The sequence below is a fragment of the Phycodurus eques genome, chromosome 11, assembly GCF_024500275.1.
Source record: "Phycodurus eques isolate BA_2022a chromosome 11, UOR_Pequ_1.1, whole genome shotgun sequence".
In the NCBI taxonomy this organism is placed as follows: domain Eukaryota; kingdom Metazoa; phylum Chordata; class Actinopteri; order Syngnathiformes; family Syngnathidae; genus Phycodurus; species Phycodurus eques.
The window spans coordinates 10,605,510-10,626,611 of record NC_084535.1 but is presented as its reverse complement, the minus strand read 5'-3'; the positions used below and the strand labels follow the sequence as shown (position 1 = coordinate 10,626,611).

At 39.8% G+C, this 21,102-nt stretch overlaps 3 protein-coding genes across 3 annotated transcripts; 1 reads left to right on the top strand and 2 right to left on the bottom strand.

The window, feature by feature from the left end:
* Positions 1-1,227: 1,227 nt before the first annotated feature.
* On the bottom strand, positions 1,228-6,024 carry rps24 (ribosomal protein S24). The gene is made up of 6 exons (XM_061690831.1): positions 6,000-6,024; positions 5,144-5,247; positions 4,511-4,576; positions 4,214-4,423; positions 2,945-3,058; positions 1,228-1,310 (listed from the first exon to the last, which is right to left on the bottom strand). The coding sequence occupies exons 1-6, from the start codon at positions 6,022-6,024 to the stop codon at positions 1,308-1,310; spliced, it is 522 nt and encodes a 173-aa protein (XP_061546815.1). The 3' UTR covers positions 1,228-1,307.
* A 668-nt stretch (positions 6,025-6,692) lies between these two features.
* Positions 6,693-14,453, bottom strand: eif4ebp2 (eukaryotic translation initiation factor 4E binding protein 2). The gene is made up of 3 exons (XM_061690698.1): positions 14,135-14,453; positions 10,171-10,350; positions 6,693-8,729 (listed from the first exon to the last, which is right to left on the bottom strand). Exons 1-3 carry the CDS (start codon positions 14,265-14,267, stop codon positions 8,698-8,700), a joined length of 345 nt encoding a protein of 114 aa, XP_061546682.1. The 5' UTR covers positions 14,268-14,453; the 3' UTR covers positions 6,693-8,697.
* Positions 14,454-15,225: 772 nt separating this feature from the next.
* Positions 15,226-20,552, top strand: ppa1b (inorganic pyrophosphatase 1b). The gene is made up of 11 exons (XM_061690696.1): positions 15,226-15,443; positions 16,036-16,100; positions 17,188-17,241; positions 17,960-18,079; positions 18,148-18,234; positions 18,315-18,441; positions 18,523-18,650; positions 19,641-19,726; positions 19,815-19,890; positions 19,964-20,003; positions 20,093-20,552. The coding sequence occupies exons 1-11, from the start codon at positions 15,383-15,385 to the stop codon at positions 20,122-20,124; spliced, it is 876 nt and encodes a 291-aa protein (XP_061546680.1). The 5' UTR covers positions 15,226-15,382; the 3' UTR covers positions 20,125-20,552.
* Positions 20,553-21,102: the final 550 nt, after the last annotated feature.

The window sequence follows — 21,102 nt, the reverse complement described above, 5'->3', positions numbered from 1 at the left end:
AATTACAAATTCAGCAGGGGATCAAATAATGATTTCCCTATCTGCATGCACACATATTAGAGCTGTAGTAATTACTAATATTTCTTTATATTTCATGCCAACTACCTCCACAAGAGCAAATCTTCAGTGGCTTTGACAAGAAACCCTGAATGAGATGTCATAAAGCAGCGGGTGGGTGGCAGTGCGGACCCACAGGAGAGAGCCATTCCCTGGCATTTTCATAGCTTTATTTTAACATTCTCTTGGGGTGTATTTCTATGCTAATTTACCAAGAAGGTCACGGTGCAGAAGCAGCAGTCTACTGTTCCAAATTGTGTTTAGAAATGAGAAAAGGTAAAGTGTGCACGTAAAAGGTTGAGCCTGATGGTGTATTTTTGCAAAGTATTCATCTGGGGTTTTGACTACATTAATTGGTGATTAGAAAATCAGTGGAGGAAATACTTGCGGGTGGTCAAGGGAGTCACCGTGTGGCCATGTAAGGTATTGCAGGTACTACTGTAGCCATGATCGTTGTTAGAGGTACTTGGTTTACGTCGGAGCTCTAATACGATGACGACATAACCCAGTCATAGCAACTACCTGTACGGAAACTATATACGGTGACAGTATGTAGTATTATATATTATTTTACGTATAGCTTGTACTATGAATATTGTTAAATACTGTTGCTATAATACTGAAATAGAGATAAGGAGCATACAAGTTTATAGGCTACTTCTTCCTACTCTTCAAATTGAAATGTGGGAAACGTTTGTGTTGAATACTCTTTAACACGTTTTTAATTTCCTGGCATGTTAATTTTTTGTATGTTAATGTATTACCTAAGTATTGTACTTGTTTATCCTTATACATGTTCACCCCCTCCCAAAATACATAAATAAATAAACTGTACGGTCGGGACACACCTTGGCTAATGTAGTAACAAAGTCATAATTACAGTAAATGTGAATTAAAAGCATTTCTAGGCCATAAATGTAATATCAAACAGAAAAGAGCAAATACGATGCTAGTTGAGTGTGCCTTCTTGTGCTATGTGACATTCTTGCGCTATGTGACATTCTTGCATCAAGTTAGTTCATTGCATGCCGTTCATAACCTTGAACGCTCAAAAGTCGGTACCATTGTAAACCAAGGACCCCCGTAATACTATCGCTATGTGAGAGAACAGACAGGTTTTAGGTTAAGTCACTCGGGCAAACAGTATACAAGAAAACACGCCAAGCAAAATGATGTTTTCTCCAAACTTTTATTTGAGAACAATATACAAGAACATCTTGAGCATGAGGACCATCCCTGGCTGTCTGGGCTCACTAGGGGAAGGAAGAGAGGGAGAAAACAATTACTCCACATTTGACATACATGTCATTTGTATTAGGCTATAGATTTGAGTTAAATTCCAAACTGAAAATAACAGTATGATGTTTAAAAATAAAAACATTGCTACACCTGTAACAAGTGTTTCATTGCGGTGAGGAAAAAAAAAATAGGCTTTGCGTCAAAAACAAACTAAATACGCTTGTGCTCCATTTCATTAACTCGGGCACTAAAGCGTATTAAGCAAGTGTCTGTTAACATATAAGCTATCGTGAGTAGGCTCCAATAGAGCAACAACAAAGGCCTGAGGAGAGAAGGAGAACCTATTACAGAGGTTTTGAAACAACACAAGTAGGGGAAACACTAGAATCTATTGGGGGGAACGTGGGTGTGGCATGCGTGGCACAAGTCCAGTCTAGGACTTTTGGATGTGCAACACAGCGGCACTCCATGCTTGCATATTATACCTTGACACCTCATTTCTGCATAAGTATTCCGCAGGAGGCAAAGTCAGGAACAGAAGATGGAACAGAAACACGTTAACACATTGAAAGTTGAGGCAGAATGTCTTTGTTGGGTTTAAAAGGAAGCTACTAGTGTTGACAAGCCATATGCGTTGCATCTGTAGGAGATGCAGCTAGGATTAAATCGGGTTGTTATTCAAACAGTCAACATGTCATTGATCCACAGTGAGAGCTTTAGGTTTGTGCCACTGACAAGTTTGTAAGTTGACTTATTGCACAAACCCCTGGTCTGATACATGTCCTCTTTAGCTGAGTCACTCCTCACATTATCAGACTTGAAAAATGTAGCCCAATTCACTTTAGTTTTTCAAGATAGTAGTAGAAAGAATATAATCTATTGTAACAAATGAAAGCCTTAAAAACAGTTGACCCACATGCAAATTTAAGCCCCTTTTCCGTGCTGTCGCAATGTACAAACGACACAGAACTGGGGTTTTTGTTGTGTTTAAAGCAGCTGTTGAAGTCTGATAATTATTTTATATGTCACACCACACGCTGGCACTGATATCATGTGTTTAATTATTGCAGGATGCCCTGTCATTGCGTGAAAGCGCTATATCCCACTTTGTTGAGTACTGCGTAAAAGGCACAACCAGATAAATGCCTGCTCTTTAGCAGGATCTCTGTAAATGAGGCTGGTATATTTGTTAAATTATATTTCAGCAAGTAGATTGGGAAGGGTGCTTTTTCATTATTTGTTCATTATCACCCTTGGTAAGGATTTTCATATTCGTATTACACATTTGTGAATAACAAAATGCATCCTATGCATTAAGGCAGTTGCTTTATGAGGCTTCTGATAAGTGAAATTGTTTGTGGCTGTTATTTTCTGGGTGGGGCAAATTGTATTAAAAACAATTGTCCATGTGGACGTCAGCTATTAGGAGGGTAGGTGAGGCGGTAAGGGGAGGGGTAAGCTATCTGCACACGGGAGTTAGGCTGCTCGTGAACATTTACCTTCTATGGTTTCCGAAGAACATTTGACAAGGTTGGAAGAATGACAAGATGAAGTTAACAGAAACAGCAATGGCTATGTGCAATTAATTCAATTGTGCATCATCTGAACTGAACTTTCCTGCATTATATACTACTCAACATTGCCGTACCTTTTTACTGGCAGCTCCCACAGAGGACTTCTTGGTACCTCGTACTTTCTTCATTCTGTTCTTGCGTTCCTTACGCTGCTTCCTGGAGGTCTTCTTTTTCTCATAGAGACCGTGCTGAGGAATGGACATTTTGAATTATTTTCATGTTCAAAACCAACTGAAGAACATGTTCATTAGCTCTCATAAAGGCCTCCTCACACTGCACCTTGTGTGTGTGGCCTTCAGCGTGGGGTAGGACGCAAGACGTCACAGGAATGACAGTGGCCCCGTGCCAATATTTGGCACTGGTTGCTAAGCTACTGTACAGGTAGTAGCCTGGTGGCTTTTCCCACTGGTTTGGATGTAAAGTAGTTAGAATGGAAAGCCCTGACCTGGATTATAATGAGGAGGAGGAGGAGATGTGATAAAAGCGAAGCACGTGTTGCCATTTACTATAAGCTAACATTTTTAATGTGAAACTCATACGTTTCTACCACTTTTAACCAACCTGGTACATTAAAAGTAGTGGCGATCTCCATCCATTGCTGTACCTTCTTTACCATGTCACGGTACATAATTTGTCTTGTGTCCCAAAGCACGGGACACTAGGACACCGCATTTATTATTTTCTCCATTTTCTGTGTCATTTACTGTACAACTCAGCCAAAATCTCTTGCTATTGTCACTCTGAAATTACTCGCCATCACCTCAACCAAAAACTCAACTAGATGGCAAAGAAATGTGATAACAATAGTACAGGAAATTACAATATGAGCAATATTGATTTAACATCAATTACATTGCACATTGTACACTACACAACCTTTCAAACATGACATATCAGTCAGCACACACTTTTCTGATAGCACTATATAATGTATCTATCAGGTGTCTTTAAAGTTTTCAGAGTTTCAAGTCCTTTCTTTTTGACGGTTAGAAATTAAACAACGTAACACCTGTAGAGTTATGGTTGCAGCAGTGAAAGCCTGAAACAAATGTACTTAACATTAAGTCCTACGTGAAAAAATATTTTTAAATTTGGAGAGGCCAAATAGGAAACCAACATTTTTACCATTTGACGCACAGTCTGTTTGATAGAATGACAAAGCTTACGATAATGCATTTGAACAACTTTGTCCAAATCTACAGACACATCAGCTATCCTAATTAGTAGCATGTGACACCAAATATGGTGGGGAAGTCATTAAAACAATGGCAACAGCCGTGTGTCTAAACAAGCTCGAGTCTTGACAAATCTCTAACACATATCAACAATCTTTCCAAACTCACCCTGGCCAGTCTGTGCTTGGGCTCGTTCTTCTTTGCGTAATCTAGGGAGTCGTAGACCATGGCGAAGCCAGTTGTCTTGCCACCGCCAAACTGAGTCCTGAAGCCGAAGACGAACACGACGTCGGGGGTGGTCTTGTACATCTTGGCGAGCTTCTCCCGGATTTCAGTCTTTGGGACTGTGGCCTTTCCGGGGTGCAGAACATCGACGACCTGGAAGACAAGGATGGGCAATGAACACACATGAAATGGGTATAAAACATTTGACTAACTGAAGCACTTAACGTTATCCAACCTTACCATTTGCTTCCTCTGAAGCAGCCGGTTCGTCATAAACTTGCGGGTCCTAACTGTAACTGTGTCGTTCTATACAGAGGAAGACAACATGGAAATCAGCTACATTCAAGCAAGTATTGACAGTCACACGCTAGCACCGCAGGTTGCTTATGTATCCAAATTTTGGAAAGCTGCATTTCATTGAACATTCTCGGCCATATACAGACAATGTAATTACAGCACTAAGCAACTCAACACTGTAAATGCATAAACCACGGGACTCATTACACAGCGAAGATGCTTATGTTAGCCTCCGAGAGGAGCCTTAAAATCTTATCTAAGTGAAAAAATTAATGTCTTATGATAACTTGATGGATACCAGTGGTGAGGTGAAATATAATTGGGTTGTGTAATGCCAAACAATCCCCCAAAATTATTTTCAATCTGCACGGCGTCCTTATTGACTGGTGACATGTAGCTTAGCATTTAGAAAGCGCCGTTTAAGTTCCACTAGAACGAACACAAAAACATCGATATCGGTGACTTTTTCCAGACTGTGACATGAACTATCACTAAGCCTTGACAAAACTGGTGACAATACGATGATGGCCTCGATGATGAATGGATTTTTGTTGTACATTGGCCCTTCACACTCACCATTTTGGTGGCGGCCTCGCTCAGGGACGTAGAAAAGGAGGAAGGACCAGTAGGCGACCGGATTAATGCCTGTCCGTAAATGGCTGCGCACCTACTGGATTTGCCTGATGTAAAAAAAAAAAGAAAAAACACACACAAAAAAACCGCCCACATTCTGTCGAAAACAGGAATAACCGTGTTTCCATTTTAAATACAAAATATAGAGAATAAAACCTGATCATTTACATTTCCTGTGAGGAAAACATAATGTATGATTATTAAACAATAATACCTTTGACAAGGACTGTTTAATTTGAAATTGAGTAAAACGAAAATATATATTTACTCTTCAGTCTGAAAATAGCTCATATAATCAAATATATTTATTTCAAATTACTGTATGGCAAATCGCAAGGTGCCGTTTTCCAGTCGTCCACTGAGTGACAGCAATATCAACTGACGTCAATATGCATCAATTGTGTGGAAACACTTAAAGCCAGATTTGTGGTTTGAAACTGTGAGAAATCCCAATTAAGCCTCCTTACCGTGCTTAATGACTATATAAAGTACTTGACGTGATGTTCCTGCTGTACAGGCCAGGGTCAAGCTAGTGGTTTTGTGTGAATAATACCCTTTAGCCACAGCCAAATCACAGATGCATGCGGAGACAAACCAAAGTATAACACAAAGTATAATCAGTACATTATTGTACGATGAAATAGAAAACCTTCGTAGACTGTGACATTGTAGGTTCAAAGCAAACATGGTTTTATACATATATAGGCCTACTATCAAGATTAGTTCCTATAATGTGTTTACATTGCATTTACACTACATCCTGTTGACAGGAACTTTTGTTTTTGCGTTGTCCCCATACTTGTGGGTGTTTTCTCTGGGTCCATAGGCTTCCTCCCACCTTCCAAACATATCCATGTTATGTTAATAGAAGATTCTAGAATGAAATCTGTAAAATTACAAAACCTATTAAAAAAACTAATACAAAACAAAAAAAACTAGAAAACTGTACTTACATAGTTCAATTCAAATCTATTGCATGTAAAAAATGTAATTTAAAAATGTTTTACCTAAATGCTTAAAAACAAACAGTATGTACTTGGACAGTAATTATTTTGCAAACCACCATACTTTGCCCACCAAAGGTCTATTTTTGTCAGGGGCCCACACCGTAGTTATGACTTCCCTCGGAGGGCCGCTACGACTGTGAACTGTTTTGGCAAATATTTTTCTGACATAAATTTTCCAACACAACCCATATAAATGAAAGATTACCTCATATACTGTAATTACATACAGTATACGGAACACATTGATGAATAACCAGTTTTGAAATCAGAAGCCTATAAAAACATGTTTCTCAACTATTACATTTCTTTTCAAAGGGGGATTGGTAACAAAACAATGCTTGCAAATATCTCAATGGTATTACACCAGAAGACAATGAGCAATTTTGATTTGCTTTCGCAGGCCACATAAAATGATGTGGCGGGCCGGATCTGGCCCCCGGGCCACCAGTTTGACACCTGTGGTCTCGAGCAATACCTTCCTAAACATTACCACCAACAAAATGGATGTAAAATAAAGAACACAATCGCATTTTCCTTGTTAAGGAACTTTTATTGATCTTGTAGCAAGAGCGTTCACTGGAATTTTGACTTTCATGAAAAATAGTTATCTCAAATCAAACTTGTTCCAAATATTTTCTTGTTGTTTTAAAATCACACAATTTTTAAGCGCTCATTGTCCAATCAAACCGATTTTAATGACCTTTGCACTCAAGAATTTTGTTAGACAAAATTAATAATGAATCAATTTGCAATGGAAAATGGATATTTGAGGTGTATCATAACCGTATATTGACCCAAATGACTGTGATGTGATGTTTCCTGTCACTCTTTCAAACTCCACCTCAACAAACAAGCGCAAAAAAAATCCATTTTCTTCAGTTGCTGAATACAATGTCCGTTTATACAGTTGGGGGGGCAAAAACATCTGTTTTGCAGTAGTAGAAAATGATGACTCCTGCAGATTTATGTACTGCATTGCATTTAAGTAAGGCGTGGGTACACTTGTATTAACCAAAAAAAAAAAAAAAAAAGGTCATTACAGTAGAATGGATTAAAGACACTGGGGACAGTTTTGCAGATTATGGAATGGCACCATCAAAACTCAGAGACACTTTTGACCAAGCTGAAGGTTTGCTTAACCTCCAGTCAAACAAGACCATTAATACAGAAAACGGTATCTTTGAAAAAAAATAAAAATTAAATGCATACACCATATCTGGATCATTTCAAGTTTCCCCCAAATAATCTACATTGGTCTTGAACAATTTCCACATTAGGTCAGAATATTTAAGTCAAGTATCACCTCCCTTCTTGCATCAGGGTTACAAAATGTGGGAAATTTTCAAATAAGGACACTTTCATTGGGATGTAATGTGAATTTACAGGGATAACCTGGATATGGATTTAATTTATGCAACATTCTTGTTTTTTGTTTTTCAATGATATAACCAGATGAAAAAATATAAAAATTATTTATTTTCATGCATGTCTCCATGTGACAAAACTAAATGTTCATTGCCTACATTTTTTCCCACTACCGATTTCCAGTTAATTCCTATTAATTGTCATTACAATTTTTTTTCAAGTGTCCAAGTTTGAGAATTTCCTTTCTCAAGGAAGGAAAAACTCTGTGAGAATTTCCCACCTCTTTTTCAACATAAAGCGCTTGTCAACCATAAAGGCCTGTCCATACTATTTCGCCTGGAGAAACAAATATATTATGTAATTTGTACTTGCCAGAGAACACAATTGATAATTTCCAAATTTTCCAAAATAGTGATAATCCACACAGAATGGTCAGAATTATCACACAGAAAGGCCAACATTTAATTTTATGGCCTCCAATTACAGTATAAAATACTTTTATTTCAATGTCATTTTTTTAAATTGCAGCGGTTTGGATTGATATATTGAAAAATCTGTACATGCGTAAATAGACCAAACTGCACATTGTGGAGATTTTCAAATAGTTCCTAATCCAAAAATAAAATAAAACAAATAATTATATATATATATATATATATATATATATATATTAAATAAGTCTATAATGAAGTTCAAAGCATTAAGGCTAAAATAAAAAACACAGCCGTGTCCTCTTGAGATAAGTCAGGTGTGCTCTGTTAATGAGCTCACTGCCATTCATGTGTGTGTGGATGCATAATCATCCCGCCAGCTCCCTTTGTTGTATGGCTGAATTGTACAGCAGCTATGGAATTCTATTCAAATTAACCCAGTTTCCAGAGTGGGCCCCCCGCCGTACCAGACAGTATGCACTGTATCTCTCAGATTTTTATATACACACACACGCGCGCACACACACACATGACATCCAGCAGCAGCAGCGAGGTGGAGAGCGAAAGAAGATGGCTGCCATGAGGGCTCAACAACACATTTGTTTCTATAAGCCAAGCCACTGACATGACAGGGCATGCCAGGTCATTTACTTGTTTGTTTGTTTGTTTGTTTTTGTGTGCTGGTGCCAGTCTTTCAGATGTCCATTTCAAACTGAGCGTCGTCACCTTAAACACAAACAAAAGCAAAGTATTAAGACACACAATTGTAGAATTCGTTAAAAAATACCTACATTCGTTAAAAAATGAATACCCCCCCCCCCCCCCCCGGTTATATCAAAGTTCATCTTTCGTGCCCCCACTACATTGCAGATTTTTTTTAAGGAAAATGTTTTTTTTTTTTTTTTTTTTTTTTATAGGGTTGCACAGTACTGAACAGCCAAGTCCTAATTGAGAGTTGCGTGCTACAATATAGCGCCAGGTTGTGCCACAACATGCCGGGCAACACTGAGGTCTACCGGAAGACATCCAGCGTAATAGTAACAGTGGTAGTAATAATAGTCTGGGGTCTGCTTAAGGTTTCTTCCCAAGAGGGAGTTTTTCCTAGCCTCCATTGCCTAGTGCTTGCTCATGTGGGGTTCAGCTGATCTTTTTTTTAATAAGTGAGGCCTGTGGTTTTAGACCTGTTCTATGTGTAAAGTGCTTTGAGATGACTTATGTTGTGATTTGGCGCTATATAAATAAAATTGAATTGAATTTAAACTGAATCGTTATACTTTAATAAGTGTGTTCTAATAAGTTTAATTAACTGTGTTTAAAGTGTGTGGGAGGGGTAAAACGATCAAATATTTAAAAGTTTTTATATGCTCTCTATAGCGCAGCTTTTCACCTACAGTGGGTGGTTCTGGAACATATCCACTGCAACAATGTGGGAGGCAATTTTTGCAATCGTAGTAAACAATATTAACAGTGTATGTCAATGTATGTCAGCTAAACTGGAATTTTAACAAAATAAAAAGGACTGTTATGGTGAAATAGAGCAAAACGTTAAAAGCCGACACAAACTGGGCAGAATATGAGCATGGCTTCGGTCGATATGGCTTTTTTTGTTAAGCAAATGTGCATGACTATATCATTTTTTTCCTGATGGGAAAAGGGAGGTTTTTATTTGTCAAAGTGGATGTCGCTCGGGGCAGTACGGTGTTGAGTGGTTAGAACAGCTGCCTCACAATTCTGAGGCGCTTGAGCCTTCTGGAGTTAAGTTTGCATGTTTAGAATACATTGACTGTTATGGAAAAATGCAAACAAGAATCAAGTATTACTGTGTGGAATAGGAGCTTGGATCAGTAGGTGCTGCTGTTTCAATTAACAACAGTGGACATTTCCGCGTACTCTGAGTTCCTCCCAAATTCCCCCAAAATTCCATGTTTGGCTCACTGAAGACTACATTTGTAGATGTGAATGGTTGTTTATCTATATGCGCTGTGCGATTGGCCGGCGTCCAGTCCAGGGTGTATGCCACCCCTCGCTCAAAGTCAGCCGGGATAGGCGACAGTTAACCTGTGAAATTCAGGAGGACAAGGGCTATAGAAAAGCATTGACGGATGACGCACCCAACAACAGTCACTATTTGTTGTAATTATCAGGTTGAGTAGAAGCTGGTTGTTACCGGTCGTAGGCTTTCCGTCGTGATTGTTGACGTGGTTGTTGGCTTCATTCTTCCGGTTCTCATGTGGCGTGTTTTGGCTGGTCACGCCAGGGATAACAGGCAGGTGAGCGGGCGGGGTCTGGGCAATGGGTGAATTACGCATGTCCAGCAAGAACTTGCGGTCGTAGATGATCCGCGTTCCTGCAACAGGATACACAGGATGGGTATTGCATGGACATGTATTGTATTTATATTTTCCATCACAGGACATACAAGGTTTAGGACAGGACAGGTGTAGGTGCCTCAGGCCCTAGCCACACGTCTACTCTGTAAAAAAAATAAAAATAATAAAGCGCAGATCAACTTCTGGCTAGGAGACAACATGGCTAGCAATATCCTTTCAGATAGTGCCAAAGCAATAATAAATTCTATTTTGTGTTTTTATAGCATAATAATTCAGACTATTCAAACTGTTAAGGCCTTTTCACACCGCACTTTCTCAATGTGAAAGGACGGCACGTCACAGCGACGACCACAGCGCCCCGGTGCAGCGTGCCCAAATTCGGAAGCGTTGGCGTAGACGCCTACCGGGAAGTAACAGGTAAGTTTTCCCGCTGGAGAAGTAGACCACACCTCAGCAACTTCGGCAAGATGTATCTGTCTTTTCTGTAAAAGAAAGCCCGTTGCTCATTTTAAGAAGGTGGAGGAGGAGACAAGCTGCAGGGGGGGAAAAAAGGAAATGGGTGAACCCTATAGTAATGGCTCGTCGGGACCTCAGAGAGTTTAGGCTTGTTCATTTCCCTAGTACAAGGACGTCCAAAAAAAAACAAAATAAATAAATAAATAAATTCACACAGAAATCACTCTGTCAGCTTGTCTCCCATTTGAGGACCATTCTGACATCACCACGATATCGCTTTTGATATAACTTTTTTTCCATTCAAGGCCGCTCCGCAGCCGCCCTATATTGTCGCCCCCGCGAGACCGTAAACGCACTGTTGCCCCCTCAGCACAAACACAATGAAAGGGAAAGTCGTGGGCCTCAATTGAATGGCCAAGTGCAGTGTGAAAAGGCCTTTATTGTTGCAGTTGTCTGCATCGTAGATTTCCTAAGAAGAAAAACTGTTGCACTTTCCTAAAAAGCAAAGATTTAAGATGTTTCACATTATTGAATATTTAGTAATTTTGGGAGGGTAAACTATTTGGCGGGCAGCATGGTGTACGTACCTAGCATGTCTGCTTCACAGTTTTGTGATCAAGATTTGGAATCTCAGCTCTGGGCTTCCTGTATGGAGTGCTTGTGTATTTTTTAGGTGTACATAGGTGTGAATTGGCAAATGAATGGTTGTTTGTCTATATGTGCCATGTGATTGAATGGCGACCAGTCTATGGTGTACCCTGCCTCTCCCCCAAAGTATGCTGGGAAAGGCTCCAGCTCACCTGCAGCCCTAAGGAGGACAAGCACTATAGAAAATGGATGGATGGACATTTTTTTGTTTGAGAATGTTTTTTTGGATGGCGGTTAATGTTTCAATTTAAGCTAAGCAGTTTTACATTCTGCAGTCTGACCTGAACCATGACCTTAAAACCAGTGTACATACTGTTACCTCCGTCCTAACAATTAAAGCTCACTTTGGAAGCCACTCAACCTCCCTATTGTGAGTTGATAACTCCAGTATATTAAAAGAGCAGGCTTCTTGTTAAACACATTCATAAGTATTTGGGTCAGTGCTCTCAGAGACAACTTAAGGTAGCGTCCACACAAAGAAGCTCTCCCAATGGACTGGCAGCAAAAGCATTTATTTTCGTCAATAAAATAAAATTTGCTGACCCGGAACTATGATAACATCAGAGTGTTTACCACTGTCAAACCAATCAGATTCAAAGATGATTTTCACAGTGGGCACTTTGACCTTGTACAGCAGGAACGTTACGATTTTATCAGGGCTCTGTTCCAGCAAATGCTTCAATCCAGTGCAGCTAGGACGAACAAAGTGTTCTGCAAAATCATTTTTATTACAGCTATGATAATGCTTTCAAGAATTATGACTCACTGTACTTCTGTATTCAATAATTCTGGCTCTGCAGTTAGTCTTACCTTCTAGTCTGGCTCTACTGAAGAAGAAAATAGCCTAACACAAGTAAAGAACTAATGTATCCAAAACGCTTATAAACAACGACAGTGGCCAACAACATTTTGTAAACAAAGGACTTTTATTTGGGTATTCCATGACTGGTGTAGTGCATTTAAGTCAAGTTGTTTGACAAGAAGGAGTAGAGAGTTAAGATGTAGACTGCTACGTTAGCTTCACGCACTAGCGAGCTAGCTGCCATAAGCTTGCCACTTGTTAGCTAAGGGTCAGTGACATGACATTGTGGTTGATTTCATTTGAAAGTTAATACATTTAAAATGTAAATAATAAATGAAAACATATGTTCTTAAATAAACTGAACAGTTGTGGTACATTCTCCAGACTACTGTGCAGGATGCGTGTTCAGTTCTCACTTAGTGATGATGTAAATGTGAGTGTAAATGGCTGTCTATCTCTACATGCCCCATGATTGACTGGAGACCAATCCAGGGTGTATTCTGCCTTTCACCCTAAATCGCTTGGGATAGGCTTGTTTGTTGATGTGCCGTGAGATTTTTCAATTGTAAAATATGTTCCTTGGCTCCATATAGGTTGGAAATCACTGCTCTAGTCAGATTGTGTATTCTAATCGGTCAGGTCAAACCAACGTTACAACATGACAGAAATAATGGGTGCTAACTTACTATAATTAAATTATTTTATTGGAATTAAATTAGTTCACCCACACTGAAACTTTACAGCATGATTCGACAGAACGGCGGCATGTTTACGTACAACCATTAGCGCTAGCACTAGCTTGCTAGGCTACATAGCGTTTTTGTTGCCTGCTTGCGAGCCATATCGTATTAAAAGTAGGTGAACATACCTCAAGCAAGTCCTCGCCTGTCCTGAGCACCGGTGACCACCAACACGTTTCCCCCCCATTTTGTCCCCATATTACAGTCGGCGCGATCCACTCTTGTCATCGCCACGGTAACGAGTGTATCCGGCACGCATTTGAGTTGACAAGATAAAGCCCAATGATTGTAAAAAAATGGATTCGGTGGTATCGGAATACAAGATTTTCTTGCAGTAGTCTGACATAGTGCAATCGTGAAAGCGCAAGCTTGTCTTCTAGTCTGATCTGGGCATTACATGTTGTCTGTCCCACACCGCCACCATGTTTTTTTAATAACTTTATTGGCCATCAGATATTTACAGTACTACGTCAAAATACACGCGACAAGGCTAAAAATAAACTAGCTTTTGGATTCAAATATACTGTGCACGATGGCGACGCGGAGTCTATGTCTTTTGCGGAGCCGATCAATGACGGGATATTGAGGAGACACGTTTTCAGTACATTGACTCCGTCTGCGTTTGGCATTTCGGCGCACTTGAGGCGTTTTCGGGACACTCTGTCTGCGTGACGCAGCAATCACATTGTGAAGACTTGGGATTTGGTCGCCTCTTATCCTTTTGTTTGGAGGACTGCATTGTATCATGCTGGAATGTGTGCTTGCCTTATTTATCTACACAAGTGGGCACCAGTGTACTGCACGGTCTAAGACATTAAAGTTGATATTGTGCGGGGGTGTTACTAGTGTTTGTGACCATAATACAACAAACGCATCTTGCTAAAGATTCCTGAGGGTTGGCTGGGTAACCAAAAACCAAAACAACAACAACAAAACTGGGTGATTTGATAACCACCTCAAATTTAACAATTCCTGCTCTGCAAAGTAGCCAATCACAGAGCAGCAACAAGGAGGAGGCGGGGCTAACATTGTTTTTGTTTTGAACGGTATGACAAGGTGAAGACCACAATGACAGAAGACGCAGGTGTGTGCACCTCAGCACTACTTTCCAATGTTTTTGGTTAAAACAAGAAAAAATAATGAGAGCTTTTTTACCTCCGGGAGTGGTAGAGAATAAAGTGCCTCCAGGGGTGGTACAGTAGTCATGAGGTAGCTGCGTTGAGTCGTTGATCAACACCGTCCTGGTCGGGATGGCCCTGCTCTCGCTAAACTGACGACTGTTCGACATTTTTCGGCGCCGCTTCTTTGACAAATTCGGCCTCTAAGGTAATTCGGGGTGCTTATCTCCCGACGGACAGTGTAAATCAGGGCCGTTCCCCGCTCTCTTGTGTCTTTCCAAGGGCTTTCTGTCGCTCCTCACGTCCTCCCAGCCGTCAGCGCCGTTCCCTCCCTCAGCAAGGCAGGAAGCAGGGCGAGCAGCGGGCGGAAATGACGTCAGAGATGCGCCCACGATGGAAAGAAAATATATATATTTAAATATTGCCCTGTGATGAGAGTACTGCATGTAAACATACAATAATAACAACAAAAATAAATGATTGCTTGAATACGAAAAATGTAAAATTAAAGACCTAAAATGGAGGATATATGATAGTATCGTAAAACAGGAGAAAATAATGAAGACACTTATTAATAGAAGACATAAATACTCTATTTAACGCAGAAGAAGCAACGTTGAAATTTGATAAACATAATATTGAAAAGTGTAAATGTTCAGTAACTCTTGTCAGGCATTATTGTACGTTGTATCGTGGCAGGGTGGTTTGTTACTTGTGTGTTTTTTCACATTGAGGAGCTTTTGTTTAAGTGTTTTATTCATAAGGGTTTTTGTGTGGAAAGACAAAACATAGTTACTTCCTCTTACACGTAATTTGAACTACAGACAGACAGAGAGACTGACAGACTATAAAAAGCTGACGAGAACATCTGCACTCTATTTGGGGTTAATCAGAGGCACTTTCAATTGTGGCATGTGTGATCTGAACAGCCACATTATAGGAGGGTGTGCACACTTATGCAACCATATAATCTCAGTTGTCAGTTTTCTCAGTTTTTTTTAAATTAAGTTCTACAAGTTATAGGTCTCATTATTAGTGGAAAATGCTTTGAAATGATTCATCTTCGTCTCATGTTTGTATATCACAAAAACCTGACAGTCCTTTAACATCTCTGTTTGACCCAACGTTTATTTTTCCAGTTCTGCTCTCTCAACTCGGGATTGTCCTGCATTACCTGAACGTCCCATCGGCATTGCGCGCATGCGCATTGCCCTTCCGCCTGCCTTGACCGCCTTGACTTGACTCCTCTTCCGCCGCCATCCCTCATCCGAACGTGCACATAATCATGAGCTTCACCGTGGAAAAGAGGGGCCTTGCCAACTCCCTGAGCTACCGCTTGTTCTTCAGTGAGTACAACATACGTTGACTTTTTTTTTTTTTTTTTTTTTTAATCTGGGCAGAATGAAATGGTTTGTTGTCCTTTTGAAAGAACTGCGCGACTGCGAGTGAAAGGCTGTCGGTAACCTCCCACGTGTCACTTATTCATTGAATGTCGCCACAAGCTTTCTTCATTTTGGTGAAAGTTTTCCTTTCGCACACATTCTTTCTTTTTGGGGGGAATATTCTCGTTGGGTTTGGCCAATATAATAATTTTATACTCAATTATGTTAAACCGGTTTGTCAGGTTACTGACATCTCAAGTGGAAGGCAGCAAATCTTGGGGGTCGTAAATTTAATCTTATGTTGCGATCGCAGGGGAAAATTTCAGGGTGGTTCCGTACGTCATCACGTCCGGATAACACCCTCTGATTAAAGGACGTTTGTAGAGTCCATTGTCTCCTCAAGTCGCTACAGTGAACAATTCATTTGTGGGTGTGTTTGTCTCAGCGGTCCAGTGCTGTCATAGAATAGCTATTATTAAACAGTGCTTTAAACACAGTATTTCCTGTCTTAAATGCGTTGACACCAATGGGGGTTTCTGATCTCATTGTCTTGCAGAGAATTCGGAGGGGAAGTACATCTCACCATTCCATGACATACCAATATATGCCAATGAGGGACAGGTAAGGCAATGCCTCTCATGTCATAAAGTCACATTTTAAAGGGGACATTGTGCATTTATGACATGTTAGTCAGACATGCAAGTGGCTTAACATGTTTGTCATGTGCCTTCATTAAAATACCACAAGGATCAAGAATTGCAGGACACTTTAAACTGCCCTTTTTGTATCTTGCTGAAATTAGCCTGTTTTGAGGGGACAGTCCTGTCTCGCGCAAGCGAGGCACTATTCACCCCGCGCCATATGCTGCTGGGTCAATGGCAAGTACGGCTTTCATTTCCATGACAACTTGGGGCGGAGCTAGCGGGTGGCTGCACGTTAGGCTCGGAGTCTAAAAAAACAAAAAACGGGTGGTTGTATTTTCCATCATGGAGGCAGCACTTCAACCCCAAGCAGCTGAATTGTCTATTAGTATGCAGATCCGTGCATGTGCACATTGCCAAACACAAATATGACCCGCCCCATCATGTCAACTTGACAATTATGTGCCGTTTATTGTAAGATAACGCTAATCAGTGCATCTAACAAAAATCAATGCAACTCCTCTTACCTGTTGGATTTGACATGATAGTGTTTCAGATAGTGTACAGCGGTCATGGTTTGAAAATGGCGGAACTTCATGGTCTTGGGTGAAGAAACTCTGTGTTGGGGCGGTTATAATGTAAATTAGAGAACTGAATTGTGATATTGCATTTCACAGAATTCAGAAGAGCTCGCTCGCTGACACGTTTTCATTTTCAGAAATTGGCAGATGACTAAAGATTTTCTTCGTTGTTAAAATTCACACATGATGGGTAGGCAGGCACTCCAGAGACCCAACTATTTGTATACGAGCAATCACAAAGTAACTTTTCTACGTTACGTCCCTTTAAAGTCATTTTAATGTTAAAAGGTTGTCATGCAGAGTTGGCCACCTATTGCATTAGGTAATGTTTTCCAGAACAAGTGAGGTCAGAGTCTATTGAGCCTCGATATCATCTCTTAGGGCTGTAAGAGTCTGTGTAAATGTCTGTACGGTCATACAATTGTGCATAGAAAAAGTAACTAGGAATGAAAATGAATCCACACATTGAAATGTAATCTTTTCCAGGACATCTTTCACATGGTGGTAGAAGTACCAAGATGGACAAATGCAAAGATGGAGGTAAGAAATGTCACCATTCTGGTTTTGTGTTGTAATTAACCCGTATAGCAATTATTAACAAGCAGTAGGTGCCCTATATAACCAATAAACAAATAAATGTCAAAATCAGTATGAATATGGTTCAAACAACAAGGGGAGAAGGGACGTTTATTTTATTCAATGTTAATTTTCTTGTGATGGAACTTGGAACAGTTGGGTACATTTGTACAGCAGCAAACAACACTACAATATTGGTTCCAATAAGTTTGTACTACCGTTATTTAAGACGCATGTCAGATTATTTGGGTAGTATTAGTTAGGGATGAACAGGTACCGATACTAGCGCGGGTATCAGTGCCAATACTGTACATCTGTATAGTACTCTGTACTCGTAATATACTGCATTCCAATACTCCTGTACCACATGACCAGCCTGACACATACCTTTTGGGTAGGAGCTATGTCAGCCATGGAGATTTTTAAGGACAGGAATGACAACACTTTTAGGTGACTGCAAATTATGCAGTGCAAAATAGATAATTAGCCGGCCAAACTGTCAAACTTTATTTCCTAACTTTCACAGCTAAACTTCCCATAGAACATTTAAGAAAAATTCCTGTAAAGTTACTGGAAATGTGCTGGACCCCCTTTGCAAGTGTTGTTGTAAGTCATCATTGTAGCTCACATAGTTTGACTGTGAGCAAATAGACCACTTACAGCTTTGCTATTCTCTTTGCAGATCGCCACAAAGGATCTCTTGAACCCAATAAAACAAGACGTGAAGAAGGGCAAGCTGCGCTACGTCGCTAATGTTTTCCCCCATAAAGGCTACATGTGGAACTATGGAGCCATTCCTCAGGTCAGCACGTTTTCACCAAACACATCATTTTTAAAAACATTTTGTTGATTTGTCTCGTGCTGTTTTAGACCTGGGAAGATCCAGCGCACAAAGACGGAGACACCGGCTGCTCCGGGGACAACGACCCCATTGACGTCTGTGAAATCGGATCCAAGGTATATACAATAAAAGGTCTGTTTTTTTCTATTGCCTATCGGTTGCATCACATTGACAAGTGTGTACACGTGCTGGTTAGGTGTGTTCTCGCGGCGAGGTGATCACAGTGAAGGTTCTCGGGATCCTGGCTATGATCGACGAGGGCGAGACTGACTGGAAAGTGATTGCAATCAACATTGAGGACCCTGAAGCCAATGAGCTCAACAGTAAGTACGACTCGTTATTGACTTTTTTTTTTTTTTAATCCTCTTTTCTTGCATTTTGATCTTATTTGTCCTCGACTTCAGACATCACTGATGTTCAGAGATTGAAGCCCGGCTATCTGCAGGCCACGGTAGACTGGTTCAAGAAGTACAAAGTGCCCGATGGGAAGCCAGAGAACAAATTTGCTTTCAATGAGGAGTTCAAGGACAAGGTGGTATTATTATTATTATTATTTTTTTTTTTTAAACACAATTTATCGCCTGATGTGTCACTTGAACAACCCCCCACACACCCGGTAGTAACTGCAATTACCTCAGTTCTTAGACGCTGTTGCTCAGACATTTGTGTTAACTGCGGTGCCCATTTGAGCTCCATAGCAAAGCAAAAAGCACCTAACAAGCCATGCAACCAGTCTCTGGGTCCAGTAACTTTATGGTGGAGTCCTACCACATGGAAAATAATGCAAATCTATTAATAATATTCATCCATCCATTTTCTGTACCGCTTTATCCTCACAAGAGGTGCTTTGGCCTATCCCAGCTATCTTCGGGCGAGAGGCGGGGTAAACCCTATAATATTGTTTATTGTAATTCTGAAAACTTGCCCGTGAAAACAATGGCCTCCCCTAATACAAGGGTCCTCCACATAATGAACTACTTTGCACAGTGGTGTAATATGTGATCACGTGGCACACAAAAACAATCTCCGTTACTGCCAGATTTGCGGTTTTTCATTTGATAGTTGCACATTTATGTGCTAGAAGAGTTGTGGTTTTCATACAAATATTTACTGTTATTATGACTAAACTACTGCGTTAGAGTAGGTTGGTGATAGACTAAAGCGCTTTCCAACTTACGTATACATTCTAGTTAAGTCGCCGCCAAAGGAACCGAACTTTGTCGTAAACAAAGGGCCCCCCTGTAGATGCTGTCCCTTTTGCGTAAATAAATGCACTATATGAGGCAACAAAGTATGGCTTGGCATATTTTTGAAATGGTCAAAATAGTCCCAAAAAAAGTCTTGTAAATTTACTACATGAATTGGTTATTTGGTTTCAATGCGGGCCATTAAAAAAAGGTACATTTTACCTTTATTTGGGTCTTTTTAAGCTTATGAAAATGTCACCAACAATCAAAATATAGAATTTTTGTATTCCAGTCAACTAAACGACTAAACTGTGTATACTGTGTTATGTTCTCAGGACTTTGCCATTAAAATTATCAAGCGCACTCACAACTTCTGGAAAGCTCTGATTTGCCAACAGACCGACGGTGGTGAACTGAACTGGTAGATAATTTTGATATTATTATATAATATCATATAAACATACTGCCTGCTCATGTTTTATATATATATTATATTTTACAAATTGCAGCAGAAACACGTCCATCTCGTCCAGTGACAGCCCTTTCTGCTGCTCGGTGGACGAGGCTAAAACTGCTGTCGGTGATGTAAGTAAAAGATTTAAGAATAAAAATGCAGTATTGTGTCCATATCATCAGATGTTTTGTTCTGTATTTTTAGGCATGTCCTTGTGAAAAGGTGGAGCCCATCCCATCATCAGGTAGTGTATTGATAACGACGTTTGGGTTCAGTTAATTGATTTTCCTGACTGACTGTGTGGTTTGAATATGCTGTTTCTTCTATTGGCAGTCGATAAATGGTTTTACTACGACAAGAAGTAATCTACAAGCTTACTGCATGGGAGAACAAAGTGGACATTTCATCTCTCATAGGCTTCCTTGAAGACGATAGGAACTTTTGTAGCAGTGGAACGAGACATTGCAGGTTTTGTAAGGTGTCTGTCTTCCTTATGGAATTGTGAGATAGTGGGTCGAGATTGTAGTGATATGGAAAAAAAATGCATTTAATTCTTCCCTTATTTATCAAAAGCTTTCCCTACACATGAGGTGGAGGTTTAAAACTGACACAGGTGCAACGCCTATTAATATGTGTGCCATGTAAGCTACACTGAATTGCTTTAATAAAGCTACGCTAGTAAATGATTAATGACGTGGGATGATTCCCCACCCCTCCCCTCCACGCAAATACATGATTGTGGTGGCGTTGTATTGGTGCCATCCAGTGTTCACTATTAAAAAAAAAAAAAAAATACACTCGCTTAAGTGTGAATTCATTGTTTTTTGTTTTTGTTTTACATTTTCCAATAATTTGGACCTGTTACGTGGCTGAATAAGGTAGGCAAAATATTATAAACCTTAAAACTGCATTGGTGCGATCCTGAATACTGAAAATTATAACAAATATGTATTGATTGGTGCTATTATTATAAGTCAACGGCATTTATTATTATTTTGTTTACAATTACACGTATTCATGTCTCCTTTTAGTACATCATTGGAATTAAAAAGGATCAATGTTAAAGAAAATAATTACGTATATATATTACAAACTGTAAATATTATTGCTAACCGTGCATTTAAAATCTGCCCCAGACTGTTTTTTGATGTTACGTGTTATGTTTTTTACCACAGTGGCATCCTGTATGGTGAAAGTTTCCTAAAAAACTTTATTTCGTCAAGCAATTTACTATTACGTCAAACAATAACCCATTACGTGAGAGCGATAACATTTACAATAGAATAAGACGCAGTCCAATACAATTCCGAATTTTCGATATCCCAATTGTATATTTGTATTTT